General features: G+C 35.0%; 1 protein-coding gene across 3 annotated transcripts in view; it reads right to left on the bottom strand.

The window, feature by feature from the left end:
* Positions 1-386: 386 nt before the first annotated feature.
* Positions 387-18007, bottom strand: part of LOC124364974 (MPN domain-containing protein-like) — a 37116-nt gene continuing 19495 nt past the window's right edge. For all 3 annotated transcript variants that reach the window (XM_046820830.1, XM_046820831.1, XM_046820832.1), the window contains 8 exons: positions 12001-12136; positions 11248-11377; positions 9392-9561; positions 5932-6180; positions 5156-5316; positions 4713-4805; positions 3515-3770; positions 387-1325 (listed from right to left, as the gene is read on the bottom strand). In XM_046820830.1, the coding sequence (XP_046676786.1) occupies positions 1192-1325; positions 3515-3770; positions 4713-4805; positions 5156-5316; positions 5932-6180; positions 9392-9561; positions 11248-11377; positions 12001-12136 (1329 nt within the window). In that variant the 3' untranslated portion in view covers positions 387-1191. The remainder of the gene's footprint in view (positions 1326-3514; positions 3771-4712; positions 4806-5155; positions 5317-5931; positions 6181-9391; positions 9562-11247; positions 11378-12000; positions 12137-18007) is intronic.

Raw genomic sequence — 18007 nt, 5'->3', positions numbered from 1 at the left:
ATGCACACATATTGCACATATTGCAGAAGAGTACCAAATAATATAATAATGTTGAAAGTACAAGATTTATTGGATTTGTTGGAATTTGAAAATATAACTAAATTGTCTCACTTATAATATTACTTATAGTGATACAGTTTTCTTTTAATGTTATAGACTCAGCCAAAGTTCTGAAATTTATATGCTTTTTATAAACCTTTCTGTAAAAATTTGAAGATGAACTTCCTTTTATTTAGTCTGAATAACTCATTTATTTAAAATCAAATTAATTACATAAATTTAAAATCTTAAAAAACACGGACATATTTATTGTGGATATTAAACCTGGTGATAATTTATTATTAAAATTCCTTAACAGTTTTCGCACACTACAGAAACAAGTGGGCAGTGGCAAACGGGTTAAAAATACACATTTATTATGTTCTTTTGATGAAAATATCTCCAATACACCAAATAATGTTGTTATAATTTACTAATATTTGTAATTGCGCTCTAACAAAATTAACAAACTTATTAAATAATATTTATTTATAAAATACAGAATTACGCATATTAATAATTTTAAAATTAGAAGAAATTAAATGATTTATAAACTATCAATATTATTTTACAGAAAATTTCTGTATAAATTACATTTTTATAATGTATTTCATAATTTATCCACAACCAATTGAGAATTAATTTGAGGACATCTCTTACAATAAACGGATACAAAACCACTCAACACACATGTACATTCAGACAACAAAAAACTTACTGAAACACACAAACATATAAAAAAATCTCACTGTTTATATTTGTACAGGTTTTGGGTATTCCCCCTTTATCAAAACTACATCTAATGTCTCGGAATGTACTGACACTCTTGACTTTACCCTAAGTAACGTAACCGAAGAATTAATCTAGATAAATATTTAACTTCCCAGCCCTTTCAGATAAAATACTGCAACATTTCTCGATGTACAGATTGCATGGCAAATCTGTTTACTAAGATACAACTGTTCCTCAAATCCGTTAACAGTATTTCATATAAACATTTTACACCTTAAAACCAAAATTCGTAATAAAGGTAAGACTCTCGCACCTCGATGTACATCCATAAACCTAATGTGACGTGTCAAACTACCCGTATCGCAAGAGTGGCGATTTTCGTTGTCTATGAGATCACTGCTTAAAAAGCGAGAGTAAGTCTCAGGAGTGTCCACTGGTCATGGTGTAGTTCTTATCTAGCATTTTTGTCGACGGGTACTTGAGCAGGCTGGGAGGTGCTGGAGCGGGAAACAGTGCCGATAGACCCATAAGCGAGGCGGGCGTCGGAAACTTGCCTGAAATCAAGCGAGAAACAACTGAAAAGTTGATCAAATCGAGGGATTATAATTTTTTTTGTAAGTGTGGATGATTCAATAGCCCAGCCAGACAGTTACTTTGCTATGGTTTTGAGCAGTGGTGCCAGGTGACCTCAGTTATTCTGAGGCGCTATACCAGGGCAGTGGTGCTGTGATTGGAATAGTTAATTTATTTGTTAATAGCTATAGTGTGACTCATTCACCGGATTCATCTTTAAACTTGCTGGTTCCGACAACATATTTCAATCCCAGTCTTTTGAAGTTATCTAGCAAAATATATAGCATGTTTCTTCCACAACAAATGCATTAGAAATAATTTTAGACGAGATAAAAACCACAAATTATTATACTAACAGAACATGATACAAAAGAAGAAGAAATGGAACAAAATAGTACTAATAACTATACAGTAAAAGCTAATTTTTCAAGAAAAAAAATCAAAAAGAGGTGTAGTGGCGGAAGAAGGATTTGAGTTGAGCGGGTATCTATGCCAACATCTTTAACTGTAAGGTTAACCGAAGAGTGTCAATTCGAGTTTAGTATATGTAGCTCTAATACCCCTAAAATTAAAACTGCCATTATTTTGAATAATTATATAGATCACCAAATTCAAACATTAGGAATTTCCTTGATAGGCTTAGTCTACTATTAGAATATACTAGTAAAAGGTATGATAAAATAATAGTAGGGGATGACTTCAATATTGATGTTTAAAAAATGACAATACTTATAAACGATTTAAAGAATCATTAATAGGACAATATAAAGTATTTAGTAGACTTTTCCACAAGAGTACCCGAAAACCCAGAAACAGCCATAGACAATTCCATAGTAAAAAATATAGATTTAGATATTGTTCAAATCGAAGGCCTGATAACCAGTCTTTCAGATCACGATGACTAATTGCTAGAAATAAAAGTAAAAAATTCATTGAATAAAGAGAGATTGTCTATAAAACAAGAAATAAGAAAGTTCACACCAGAAAATGTTAAATACTTTTCACAGTTGTTGTCTGAAATAACATGGAATTATGTATATTTGGCCTCAGTTGAAAAAAATGATATTTTTACAGTTTATTTAACCTTTTATTTTGAGCAGGCTTTTTCAAAAATACTAATAACAAAAAAACACACACAAAATAATTGGATTACAGAAGAATTAAAATGCAACAACGTAAATATCATTCAACTAACTAAAGAGTATTGAAAAAATAAAAATTTGGAATCAAAGACTAAATTGAACAAAGCAAAAAAAGATTATAAGATCAGTGTTAATTGGTCCAATCCAAGTCAAACAATTTTCAAAAATAAATCAATAAATCAGCTAATGTCCATAAAAACCATATAGAAATTGATAAATTCGGAAGTAGGGGTATAAGAAAGGGAAGCTCCTTAGCAACATCTCATTGATAAAGGGAACTCAAATTGTTTCTGATCCTAAATTAACAGCAAATGTTTTCAATGATCATTTTGTTAATATAGTAAAAGATTTAGATTTAAAAAAATAAAGATCAGTGTGTAAATATTGATTTGGAACGTAATTATAGCGATGTTCAGTTTATAAAACTAACATTTAGATTAAGCCCAATAGACATAAGGGAGGTGGAACAAATAATAGAACTGATTCAAGAACAAAACATCTAGTGGACACAATGAAGTACCAGTCACAATAATTAAGGCATTACAAAAATGTATAAATGCACCACATTTAATTAACTCCTTTTTTGTTTCTGGTACTTTTCCAATTAAATTAAAGCAAGCAAAAATAATACCAATATGTAAAAAAGATGATAAAAAGAACATTCTTAATTATCGACCAATATCTGTCCTACTAACAATGTCTAAAATTTATGAAAAAGCAGTATATTTACAGGTCACAGAATGTTTACAAACTTTTATTTTTTTACATAGTGGCCAACATGGATTTTGATCGGGAACTTCAGTTTGTAAGTGTTGCTGTGTCATATATCGAAACAATTATTGAATCAGTTTAACACGTACAATTAGGGTATTCATGGATATCTCAAAAGCTTTTGATAGTATTAAACACTCTAAGCTAGTAGAAAAATTAAAAGCCCTAGAAATAACAAAAATTGTCCTTAATTTGTTCACTGAATGTTGTCCTCAGTGACTCAGGATTTTAGGAAATCCATGAAGAATAATACTCACTGGCACTGAAGAGAGCATTGGCTATTTCGGCGCTGAATAGAGAGCTGGCCTTGGGTATGCTGAGTCCCATAGAGGTGGAGGCGACGGCAGCGGCAGCAGCAGAGGTAGATGGAGAGGAAGAGAGGCAATGCATCTGTAGAGTGCTTACCGTGGGAGGTGCCAGCTCCCCTGTACTGCCTGGCATCACTAGCTCACTCAGATACCTCCATAACTTTCCATCACTCTGGTCCCGTGGGAACTTGGACGTCAGAGTCGTCTAAAACAGACACTTTATAACATAACCTTGGTTTGCCATAGGTGTAGGAAACAAACAACTCAATTCATTCCTTAGCATAGATTAGTACACCTCTTATAAATAAGGCCTTTCATCACCTGTATCACCCCTGTTGTAAGTGGCAATTGTTTCATCATTAATGAACCATTAATATTAGAGAAAACCTAACATATAAATGTTGGTAGCAAAATAAATATCAATACAGCGAGCAAACTCTTCATTAATATATGATCCATTAATGTATTTAATTATAAATATAACAAATATATTGTATTAAAAAACCCAAACAACTAAGATGACCAAGCAGCTTTTGGGTATGTTTGAACCCTTTTCTTTCTCTTCTTTATGTTTTTTATTTTTGTATGTATTAACACCTCCCCCCCCCCCCACATGACAAAGAGGATAAATTCCAATCCTCAAAATGTTGTGTTATACCTTTTTTTAACATATAACAATGGCAAATGTCAGAAATACTGTTATCTTTCTAAACCTTCCATCGTCAACGGTTAAGATGTTGGCACAATGTTACTTTCTTGAAGAGAGTATTCTCAACTAAGTATAAATTCATTTCTGCACCTCAAATCCACTCAAAAAATCAAAACCAAACCATTTATCTAGAGATACATTTTGGTCTCATTTTCCTTATCTTGTTTTTAGAAAGGCAAGTTGGTCTCATTTTATTTATTTTGTTTGAATCCAAAGAGTACAAGCTTTTAGAGGAATCTCATCTACCAGGATCACACCTATAAATTCCAGGTGGGTAGCTTTTTAAAAATGGAATGGCAAGAAAACTTTATACAGTGCAGCGGATGGCAATTAGGAATTAATTTAAACAGTAAATGGTGAATGGGGTAACAAATTTGATATTTTAAATATTAACTCCAAGAAAAATTCGTAAACACAATTACAAATCAGTTGACTTACCTTCAGCTTGTCAAGGTAAGTCACATTGCCTTTGTATTTATCACCAAATTTTACTACATCTGGATCTCCTTTGTAATAATCAGCACACTTTTTCTGAAATCACAGTTAAACATGTTTTATTGACTGCAAAACTGCAATATAGGATTTTTTAATCCACAATACAGAGGACAATCAAGTGTTATTATCTTTGAAGTAACTGTGGCTAGGAATATCACTTTTATTAGAAAATGTTTACGCAATTACATTACGACTGCCCAAATTTATGCGAGAAAATATTTGAACAGTAAAAATCAAAGTTATATGGAGCAGCCCTAGTGTTAGAACTTAGAACTGACTGAAATACTTCCCTGGACCACAGCACACCACATCTGTATGATTATTAATCTCCTATGTCACTAATACAAGCAAAGGTTTACTCAAACAGTGAAGACTCTGATACTCACCATCTCGTTGAGCGTGTCCTGCGTGAGATACTGATCCTGGATAACACTGTAGGACATAAGCATGGGTTTGCCGTACTCGTGAGGCTTGTTCTCCGGAGGTGGCACCACCCAGTAGCTGACCACTGTCGACTCCAGGCTCAGGCTGTCCTTGTTGTATGGGGCTGCAAAAATTTTAACTCAGTTCACAAAAAAACAAAGCACTTACCTATGCATTATTTGATTTATCTCAATTTGTAGCAGTACCATTGTCTATAAAAGTTATTACAGACATATGGAAGGAGTAAACAATTCAGTTCTTCTTAGTTGTATTTATTTAAGAGATCCCTTCATGGGTGACCCATGTGTAGGGAGATATAACTTGTGAGACCTAAATGAAGTTTTAAATATCAAAAAACTAATTAAAGAAAGTAAAATTCAGTTTGAACAGGAGTCTAATGGATTAAATTGGCTTGGTAGCCTTGCATTGAAGGGGATAACATCAAATTGTAAATATTATGTTTTCAGCCTCAGTCCAGTTGCTTACCTTGTATGCATGGTAAATATAAACTTTTTAAAGTACCTTCTGATTCTATGATAAAATTTTGGACTTGTGCCTGGAAAATATAAAAAGTTACAAAGAGACATCAGAAGAGTTGAGTTTAACTTCTCAAGAAATCATCCAGAAAAATTAAAGGTAATAAAGACTTGCAGCAAGCAAACAACAGGATGATCATTTTTTATATTTAACAATGCTTTATATCCCATGTAAATAAACAAACAAACAATATTTTACTTACAGCAGATAACACCAACACAAGGAGTGTAGCTGGCATCTGTACCACCACGCATGATGATCTCATACTCCAGCTGTGTGTCAATATCACGGAGGGAGGGGGTGGCAGGGCAAGAGGGATGGGAGTGGTACCAACCCACCAACGTCAGCCTTCGTGACTCCATTGCCCTTTGTATCTCAGATTCCACCAAAGGTGCCATCTCCTTATCACTCAGCCGAGATCGACATGGGAATGCATGTGTTATTGCCAAATCTATGTTGAAAAATATCAGGAATCCATTACAAATTTGAAATATAAATACCTCCTTTAATACAATTGGGTAGAATTACATGATTAACTATTCCAAAATGCCTTTAGTTAAAATGATTTTTAAAAATGTTGCAGATTCAGTTACATTATTTGACATTTACATTGCACCATAATTTTTTTCTTTCAATTGAACATATTTTATTAAGACTAACTCTAGAATACATAAAATCAAATAAAACTCCATGATATCAATATTTATGTAATTTATAACTTTAAATATTGCTTTAATACTTGCATTCAGTGTAACCTGGAAATATCAATAAACCACTTAAGACTAATAGTTTTTTACTAAAAAAAGATAAATTAAACATTTCTGAAATTGGGATGCTAGGACCTTTTCATTTTAGTACAATTTGTAGCTCAGAAGCATTATCAAACCTAGATCTGTGTCAAACACAACCTAAGGAAAAACTGCCACTGACGAATCACCAAAGGGAAATATAATAACTGCAGTATTTCTTGATTTTAGTAAAGCATTTGATTGCCTCAGCCACGACATTATCGTAAACTATTAATCAACTTGATACCAGTTTGAGAAGGGAGGCGTTCAAATGCTGCTGTCCTATGCCGTTACACTTGAAAGCACTTCCAAGCTCTTGTCTCATATTTGTGTATGCCACTGCCATGTATTAATATACACTTGAATTGACAGAAAAATGCAGTCTCTAAAATATACAAGCTGGGTAGAGTTAGCAAGCAGAGTTCCCAGAAGGCACTTCAACACAACTCTCTAGTGTTCAATTTTCTCATAATTCGAACAACTTTTTTTCTGCATTCGAATTCTCTTTCTAGGTTCGATCTGGCACAACTGCTCCACAGAGGAAGAGGTATGAAAATACAAATCAAAATACAAAAACGTAGTAAGCCATCAAATATCAGAGGAACAAAGCTTTGATAAATTTTGAAAGACAAAAATACCAGATGCCAATTTAACTCATACAGTTTTAATGTGATAGTTCCATTGTAATAGTTCCCTTTATCTAGATGTATTCTTTGAAATTTAGTAGAATTGGTTTTCTCCAAAACAATGTCATCCACCATTAGTGTTGGGAGTTCATAACACCTCAACCCATGTATACCTCCAATCTAAAAGAGGCAGGTACCTGAACTTACATCGAACCTGAACTTATTATTCAATAGAAGAGTTCATATAAAGGGCATTTTAAAACTATATGAGCAATATTTTGAATATGTGTACTGAATTGAATCCTATTTCTGTGACACTGTTTATAAACTTAAAGTTTGCAAATAAAGAAATAAACTCAGATGTTAGTCAGAGTGTTAGGCCTAAACTGGGATTGAAATCTGAACTCTTGAAGTTATAACATTGAGATGCTAACCACTTGGCCACCAGTGGTTATTTAAACAGCTATTGAACAACCTTGATGTTTAAAATTTTCTAACAGTCTTTTATGATATCTCACTAATATTATAAACGCGAAAGTTTGAATGTTTTGATATTTGGATGTTTGGAGGTTTGTCCTCGAATCGCACTGAAACTGCTATACAGATTGTGCTGAAATTTGGAACAGGTATAGCTTTTAGTCTGAATTAACATTTAGAGTGCTTTTTACCACCCATAACACATTCATTTCAACAAATAAAAGTCGAATTCAAATTGAAAAATTAGTTTGTTTACATTCGAATGTTATGATAAGAACGAAATGTATTTTGACAGCTGTTGACAGCAATAGTTCGACAAACTTTCTGAAACATCTGTTTACATTTGAATTTTATCGTGTAAAGCAGATAGTAAATAAAACATTAATATATAAATTTTACTCCAGATTGCGCCAGTCAGGAATTAAAATCATCTAATGCATTAAATACTGTTATAAAACTAACCTTAATGAACAAAGTTATGAATGTTTTCACATAAGTTACTTTAAACTGGTGGGCTTCCTTGACATTATGATATTACATTTTAACAATGGCTTACGGAGAAACAGAGAAATGAATACTAACATACCTTAACGATTCATTCTTTCCCTGGCTACAGTCCAAAAACCAAGTGTAACACAAAACTTTAATAATGATGATTTTGGAATGTTGCATAACCTTAATAAGGATTTCCCCCTTATACCGGAAGTACATAAGAAGTAGGTAGGACTTCCCCCTAGGTCGTAATAGGCTTTTCAGTCCTAGCAAACTCAACTATGTCAACACGATTTTGACCAAAGTAGATTTCCGAGAACTAGATAATCGAACGTATATAAAATTTGATCGAGGCAATATGGCAAGCTAAACTGTGACATAATAGGTAAGTGAACTTAAATGGTCTTAAGTAGGCACTATTTAACCGAAGTAGGCATCTCGGTCCTGCGTAAGTACTCGTATATATATATATATATTTCTTCTTCGTCAGAACAACAAGGCAAACTCTACTATAGTACTGGAAATATCTTAGACCTGAAATATATGACAAGGACTGGAAATGTACGCTTTTTGACCGAAGTAAGTTTCCGAGACCTGTGTGATCTGAGATTTGTGTTTTCTTGATCGGGATGACAAAGCAGATTCAGCTGTGACGTTATGTATATTATTAATTAGAACCAGAAATGCTCCTACACGTACCAAACATGATATAATAATTAACTTAAACTCTGATACTATTTATTAATTTAAACAAACTCTCCAATAATATAAAGTTTTCAAAATTCACTGTTACTTTATTTGATTTAACTAAATATAAACTTTATTTTTATATATACATATAACATACTGTGCTGTCATACAATATTACCTCTTTGTATTTTTAATGACATATGTTTTTATTTAGTACAAAATTGTTTATGTTACTATTGTTATTATTACTTTTATTCAGTTGTGTGAGTCCGAAGATGTACTCATTGAGTACGAAAGGCCTCACAAAAATAAAAACTTTATATTATTGGAGAGTTTGCTTAAATTAATAGATAATTTCCAATAAGACAAGAGCTTCAAGAATGTATTCTGATACTATTTACCACGAACTTAAATAATATCTACCTGATGTATGCCTACTTACGTTTTAAAATTTGTATAGGACTCCCATCATATTACATTATAATTGCTTTTACTAAGTAATATAAGGACTTTGGTTCTAAGATTGCGTGCGAAACCGCGGGTAACAGCTAGTATTACAATAATTATTTATGGAGAGTTCTACACTCACTGTGGGCATTCACGTCCCAATGGCCTGCCAAATAGCCCACCACTTCTGATGTGGTCAGATGACAGTGGAAGTCCATTACCAGAGCTGCATTGGTCGCCATGGACACCAGGAATGGCTGAATCTTCCCAAGCAGCGAGAATGGTATACTCTCCACCAAAGTGTTTGGGTCACTGAACAAGAAATTTGTTTCAACTACCACTAACACTGTTGTTTACACTAACATTTTAAAAACTGAAAAACAAAAAAGTGAAAAGAAAAAAAAAATTTATCTTGATCAATTTTATTGAACAATATTGGCTCAAAATAATCCAACATATAACAAATTAGAAACACTAAAATATCTCTTTAATTTTAACATTTCTAACGATGATGGTCATCAAACTATATACCAAAATCACAAAATTGTAGAATTTATATATAAAATTCTGTTTTTTATCCCTGACATAATTCAAATGACAATCAACCATTTCGACCATCCACTTTCATCACTTATAGACCATCGTTTTATAGAATAAAGAAATTGTTATTCGATAAAAAGTAACTTTAAATATAAATTGTCCTTCAAACTCAGCCAGAAGTAGGTAAATTTTGTGAATTAAATTATGTACAAAACCAATGATCACGACAGATATTTATAAAATCAATTTTTGTACCAAGTTTGAACTTGTTTTGGCTTTTCTTTGGGACAGTTATCTTTTTCACGTTGTATAATACAAGGTGTGTCTAAAAAGTATCCGACCTTGATGTCTGCCATGAACTGACATTACTCGGTGGCAACAACAATCTGGTCCCCTTCAAAGTACTCCCCTCCACAAGCCTCTACCTTATTCCAACACTCCTCCCACTTCCAGAAACACTCTTTAAATTCATTTTGCAAAATGGCTAACAGGTCCTTCGTTGCATTTTGTTTATTTGTACAACATCGTCAAATCTTTTTCCTTTCAAAGGAATTTTTAATTTCGGAAATAGCCAGAAGTCACAAGGAGCTATGTCACGACTGTAGGGAGGCTGTCGTAATTGGTTGATGTCGTGTTTGACCAAAAACGCTGAATAAGATTTGAGGAATGACCTGGCGCGTTGTCGAGGTGCAGGATCCAGTCACGGCTTGTCCAAAGTTCAGGTTGTTTCCTTCGCACTGCATCTCGTAGCCACAGTAAAATGTTACAAACTGCCGATTTTGGAATTCCTAAATCTTCTTCCAGCTTTCGGACAGTCAATCGACGGTTTTCATTAATTGCTGGACGAACACATTCAACATTTTCAGCGTTTCTGGCCGTTGAAGGCCTGCCAGATCGGTCATCACTCTCCACTGATATGCGGCCATTTTTAAACTGCCTAAACCAATCTTTTATTTGTGTATCGCCCATAGACAAGACACCATAAACTTTCCATATCATAGTAATCGTCTCTGATGCTGAATGGCCAAGTTTTTGGCAAAATGTAATGCAAATGCGCTGCTCAACACGTTCAGTCATATTGAAATGCGACACACACACACACGGCAGTATTGTAAGGAACAGAACGCTGTGACTCACTGAGTGACTGGATTGTATTCAATGCCTAATATGGGAAGGAGTAGGCTCGCCCCTCCTCTCCAATAACCGGTTCGAGCTGGTCGGTTAATCCGCAACCGCCTACTGGTCGGATACTTTTTGGACAGACCTCGTATAGATTTTGTTTACAAAATCCACCAAAAAAGACTAAAAAATAGAGTAGATGTCTCCAAATAAAAGTTACATCAGATTCATTACATCAGATTCATAAGCATTAAAAATCAATTACTCTGCAGTAAATATAAATGATTAAAATAGCACCCAACAATATCAAAAATATTTTACAAGAAACTTGATACTCACTGTAACGTTGATCGGTTTCCTAACATATTGTGTTTGACGACAGTGCGAACAAACGCAGGTTGAAGGGTTGGAGTCGGGGCAGGGGTGGGAGGTAGAATTGTAGAGGGAGGTTTCAGTTCCATCTCTTCATCTGAAACATATGACCACCACATACAACATCATGTAGACCTTATGATACTTAGACCCCCTCTGACACTTCAAAACAATTCTTATGTCCGAAAAACAGCTACCACGAGTCCACACACAAAATTCTTATCTGGGTACTTTCCAAAAATACTACTGCCTTACACTAGCACTACAACCACATAAACCATGAAAAATTCTTTATCTCTGAACAAGTTGGATCATCAGATAATGTATGTACTGGCCTGATCATGGATCATAGATCCATGGCTAAGGGGACTATTCTAAGGGAGACAATGTTTAAAATGTTGTACAATGAGCAATAAATATGTTATAGCAAAAGTTTGGTCTTTAGTTAAACACACTTCATAAACCAATAAATCTACTAACATAATAATACTACAAAGATGCCAAATTTTTTATGTATTGATACAAAAATTAAAAATTGATTGAATCTAGGTTATTTAGTTTAAAATGTGCCTCATTTAATATTAATTTTAAAATATACTTATTATAACAAAGTACGTAAAATCCATCATCTCAGTGTTAATAAGACATTAGTTGAGCTAAATAAACTACAAGATTTCATAACTGTCATCTCAAAAAGATTGTTAGAGTTGCTATAAATACCTGCGTCTGACTGATGTTCGTTTTCTTTCCCCTTTTGGTCTAAGTGAAGTTCGTTTTCCTTATTTTTAGCAAACGGTTTTTTCTTAAAAAAGTATTCGTTCTTGCAAGCATCTAGTTTTCTATTCTTATATTTCACCTGTAACAGAATATTTTTATTTGAATATCAATCAATGTATTGTTGTTGCAATAGCCACTTAACACCATATTTTTAAAAACTGAATTAACTCAAAGGAGAATGTCTTTTGGTAGATAAGAGGTAACAGCAGTGATAGCTTTAAATTTCGTATGGGTTGCATTTTATAGTGTTCAAAAAGTAATGGAAATTTTTTAATTCCGTGAGTTTGGGTAATCGATTGAACAAATTTTTTTATTAATTTTGTATTTATAGTCCTAAAGTATAATACAATTTTCAGCTGTATTCATTCTTTACTTTTTCAGTAGCAGCTGCAAAGATTAGGTGTGTTTTATGAACTTATCGATTTTTTTTTTGTTAAAAAAAGTGGATCAAAGAAATTTTATAAAATTTTGTGTGAAAAATTAAATAAAGTGTAACAAAGTGTGGGAAATGTTAACAACTGCCTATTGTGAGTCTGCTATGAGTAAAATAAGGGTTTACAAGTGGTATAAACGTTTCAAACATGGCCGTGAAGACATTGAAGATGACGAATGCTCTAGGTGCTCCACATCAACAACCTATGAAAATGTCAAAAAAGAGGAAGAAATTGTTATACAATTGCCGTATTACGATCAGAGAACTCACTGATGGTGTTGGCATATCAATTGCCTCATGCCATGAAATGTTTTCAAATATTTGAGGTATGAAACATGTGGCAGCAAAATATGTTCCAAAATTGTTGAGTTTTAAAGAAAAACAGCGGCGAATGGAGTTGCTCAGGACTTGCATTTAGTTCTGAAGCATCATCTCTCATGCTACTGATTTTAGGTGGTATTCAGAATTTCAAATGAAAAATAATTCATTTCAAGAGACAAACATTAAAGAAGACCACCGTCACTAAAAAACATTTTGATTGGGTGCGCACTATGATCCAAGAGAACAGACAATGCACTGATTTAATGATTGAAGCTTCCATAAGGATTGGATCCGCAGCAGTGCTAATAATCTTACATGACTTTATAAAACTCAGAAAAGTTGTTTCTTAACGGGTTCCTCAGATGAGCAAAATCTGAGCATGTGAGAATCAGCACAGCAATTACAGAAAAAGTATTGCTCTAGCCAGACTAATGCAACACATGATCCAAAACAACTTACTGACTGATAAACAGCATGGCTTCCTAAAAAGCAAATCTACAACCACAGCTCTGATTGACTTAACTGAATTCATCATTGACCAAATAGACAATGAGCAGTACGTGTCAGCTGTATTTTTGGACTACAGTAAAGCATTTGACTGCTTGGGGCACGAATTACTGTGCAACAAACTGGAAGACCTAGGAGTGAGAGGCTTGGCCAATAAATGGTTTAAAAGCTACCTAGAGGATCGCTCACAAATCTTGGAATTACAACACTCACGGAAAGGTCAAGTCTCCACCTATCAATCCAAACCGTAACAGATGACAAGAGGAGTGCCCCAAGGCTCAGTCCTGGGACCAATACTCTTTCTATTAGTAACAAATGACTTCCCCATAGTAATGCAGAGCCAAAACACAAATACAGTTATGTATGCTGACAACACCACACTACTAATTAGCAACAACACAGCTATTGAACAATCCAACCACATAAAAACAGCCATGAATACAGCAATACACTACTGCAATATAAACGACCTAGCAATAAATCCCACCAAGACAACCCAAATACACTTCACCACAAAAAAAAACCAAGTCCCCAACGCAGTAGGCATAACAGAATCAAAACAAACAAAATTCCTTGGTGTATTGCTCGATAGCAAGTTCACTTGGACAGACCACATCGACCACTTGTCTAGAAAAATCAGTACAAGCATATATGTCGTCCGAAGTATAAAATGGATTGCAGGACCAGCAGCAGCCAAAACAGCTTATTTTGCATTAGTAGAATCTTATATCCGTTATGGTCTACTAGTCTGGGGAGGAACCTCAACACACAATATCAAACGGATTCTCCTTCTACAGAAGAAGGCTGTCAGAGCATTGGCGAACCTTGAACCACGTCAAACCTGTCGTCAGGCATTCCAAGACCTAGAGATCATGATAGTTGTATCTCTTTACATACAAGAAAGTATCCTCTATGTGGACAAACTTACACCACCAAAAAACAGAGACTTAGACTCCTACCACACTCGTCATGGCTCAAGATATAACTTGCCAGTCCATCGCACCACCCTATCAGAGAAAAAAACCATCTTATGCCGGCTGCAGATTTCAAAACCATCTACCTGCATTCATGAAGGACCACTGGAGATCGGCTAAGACGAGAATTGAAGACATGGCTAGTGAGAAGACCATTCTACGGCATAAGCGAATTCTTGAAAAACAACGGAGAACCCCTACAATCTGACTAAAGCTGAAATGATTTGTTTATTGACAATATTGTAATTCTTGATGAATGTACAATAAAAATATTTTGACTTTGACTTTTGACTTTGATCAGCCAGCAAACCCCCCAAGAACTTTAATAATAGTTGTCATCAAACTTTCCACAAAATTACCACTAGAGATGAACCTACATACCATTTTATAATGTTCCAAATCAAGAAGAGAGTCGCATATGGGTGTTTAAAGTCGAACCATCCACTACAATGGTCAAGAAACAACAATAGGTGAAGAAAGTAATATACGTTGTTTTCTGCAGGAGTACAGGACTGGTGAAGTTATTAAACTGGAAGGACAAAGGGCTGTAAGTTGGTACTCTGAACAATGCTTGCCAGAAGTTATCCAAAACTTCAAGAGAGTTTAATTTTGCACCTCAACAATGCCGCTTCTCACATTCCTACAAAAACTTTGGAGTTATGACCGAAAATAATGTCAAAACAATAAAGCAACCCCCTTATTCGTCCGATCTTGTTATGTGCTTCTTCTGGTTATTCTTTAATCTGAAGAAAAATTATCCGGTAATCGCTTTTCTTCTGATGCCGATGATAGATGATGAAATTTGTTAATATTCTGACTCCACTCCAAAAACTAAGTGATTGTGTGCTTTCAATGACTTCAAAATTGCACTGACGCTGGAGGGAATTACTTTGAATATGCCTAACATTAGATAAGTCCAGCACAAAAACTCCATACACATCTTAAAACTTTCAGAGTTACCTTACTATAACAAAAAGAATATATTTCTAACCAGAAAATCAGGAAATATAAACATTCAATACCGTTAATTTCTTATGGCTCTTGCTACAAGAATATATTATTATTAACTTGATAGTTACAGGATGTTACCTCTTTAAAAATCTACTATATGTGGTAAAAGACAGTATTCAGATGGAAGTTCAAAGCTATTATGCTTAGGCCTATCTACACTCAATAAATGTACATGAATTAAAAATAAAACTATTTATTATTAATTTATTTTAAAATTATCATTATACTATTTGTTAAACTTGTTTAACCCATTGCGGATCACTGACGAGCCCAGCTCGTCACGCAGCAGCCGTGCCTAATGGCACGATGACGAGCTCAGGTCGCAAAAGCGGTCTGCTTTTAAATTTCCCTCCAAATAGTTCTGTTAATGTCTGATAGATCGGGCAATCGTCTTCACTTGTCAACTAAGAATGTTTAACAACGGTCTACGCTTAGAGTTTTCAAAAAGTTTTATAAATATCCTACAGATCGCAGTTGTACGTCGAAGTCGAAAAATCATTCATATTTTACTCTCTGCTTTTTAGTGCTTCTGATTGAGTGTTTTCCTCAGTTGGTATTATAATACTTTTCAGGTTAGTGACACAGAACTAAACGACGCAGAAGTACATGTTAGCGGGTTTAGTCTAGACAATGGCTGGATGTTGTAATCGCTTCGCCCGAGCCGCTTTATTTAGACTATGATTCACATGTCATCCCTGCCACCCCGGAACCTTGCTCGCGTGTTATCGTTCCTACATCATGGATAACTCAGCAGGCCCATGTTCCATCTGAACGAATACCTTCACAGCTGAATTTTCTAATATACAATAGCGAGCGATAAGGCGTACCATTGCTGTTCGTTCGGCCGCTGACCGTAAATTAATTCGTGCCCGCTGGTGCCCCCGCGCCAAAACAATACGATCCGCAATCGGTTAAGCTGTTATACTTACCATTATACATGTTATTCAATTAAAGAAATGCAAAAACTATTCTATCTAACGTGAATGTTGATTTTAGCTCGATATCACCTTCTGCTCAGTACAGTATCTGAAATCTGAGACTGTCACATGCTTAACTCCTTAAATCTGGAATTCACATTGATCTGAAGAGATTCAAGTTGGCAAAAAAGGTTCAGTAACACGTTCAATGCGGGTGCAGTAGATCTACTGCACAGCTGCCTCGCGCGCATGACGTAGATCTACTGCACAGCACCATTGTTTAGTAACCCAGTCAGTGTGCTCTCAGCACTCGTTGTGTATGGTTGTCCGTTTTGCCGCTCGTGGGGACATACTTTTCCCGCGTTTTTTTTGGTCGCCATTCTCAGTTAGCGTTTTCTGGTTAGTTTTTAGACTACTTCAAATTTTACCGTTTTTGTTGTGTGTTTAGTGTTATTCTTATAATACAATAGACATGGATTTGCCTCCTGGAACTAGCGGAATCCAGAATAGATGTCAGTTTGTGGCTAATAGTGATTCTGATTATGAAGACAACCCTAATGAGATTACCCCAATCAATTTTTTCTTGTTACTGGTGGATGTGATTTTTTTTGGAGGGCATTGTGGCTACTACGAATAGATACGCGTTGGAGTTATTCTGTGGACCTACTACAACCCCAGGCTCACGAATCCATAAATGGAAAGACATTACCGTAGAGGATCTCAAATGTTTTATTGGCCTATTGCTGCACATGGGAATATTGCAATTACCCCGAATACAAGACTATTGGAAAACTAGTAAGCTGTTTTCAACGTGCTTCCCCAAATTCATGACCAGGGACAAATTCATGCTTATTTTGCGATGCATTAATTTTGAAAGGTACCCTAACCCAAACAACAGAGCTTCTAAAGTACAGTTTCTAATTGACTACTTCAACAATAAAATGGACTCAATTTATTATCCTCAAAAAAAGTTGTGCATTGACGAGGAAATGGTTTTATGGAGGGGATGGTTGTACTTTAGGCAATATATAAAAGGGAAACGCCATAAGTACAACATCAAACTGTACAGTTTGTGTGACCCCCATGGCCTATTACTTCGTTTTTTTATGTATTGCGGAGTTTTAGATGATTATGGTGGTAAGGGACATGCAGCCAACGTTGTATTGAAGCTGATACAAGGGATACTCAATTGTGGCCACAGTTTATTTATGGATAACTATTATAATAGTTTTACTCTTGCCTCAAGCCTGCTCCGTAGGAATACATATTGCACTGGAACTCTTCGGCTGAACAGAAAATACATATCTCCTGAAGTCAAATTGGCAACCCTGAAAAAGGGTGAAACCATCGCCCGCTACGCAGAAAGTGTTGTTGTCGCCAAATACAAAGACAAACGCGTTGTCTCTTACATATCCACTGAGTTTCAAAATGACATGGTGAATTCAATTAATCTAACTGGTTTGGAGAGACTAAAACCACTACCAATTGTTCAATACAACCATTTTATGAAAGGCGTGGACCGCAGTGACCAAATGATGTCATATTATCCTTGCGAAAGGAAAACACTGCGGTGGTACAAGAAGATTTTTGTTCACGTAATTCAGATGATGTTAGTGAATGCACATTATCTCTATAACGAAGTTCGCACATCAAGTGGAGAAAACAAAATGCCATTGTATGACTTCCGTCTGGAGGTTATTGACAAGCTACTCCCTGACGTTCCCGAGCCTCCTCGACCTCTGAAGCGCCGCAACGTCCCCCATGTACCCTCACGGATTACAGAAAAA

This window comes from Homalodisca vitripennis, chromosome 6 (genome assembly GCF_021130785.1).
Source record: "Homalodisca vitripennis isolate AUS2020 chromosome 6, UT_GWSS_2.1, whole genome shotgun sequence".
NCBI lineage: Eukaryota > Metazoa > Arthropoda > Insecta > Hemiptera > Cicadellidae > Homalodisca > Homalodisca vitripennis.
This window is presented reverse-complemented; position numbering and strand designations above follow the sequence as displayed.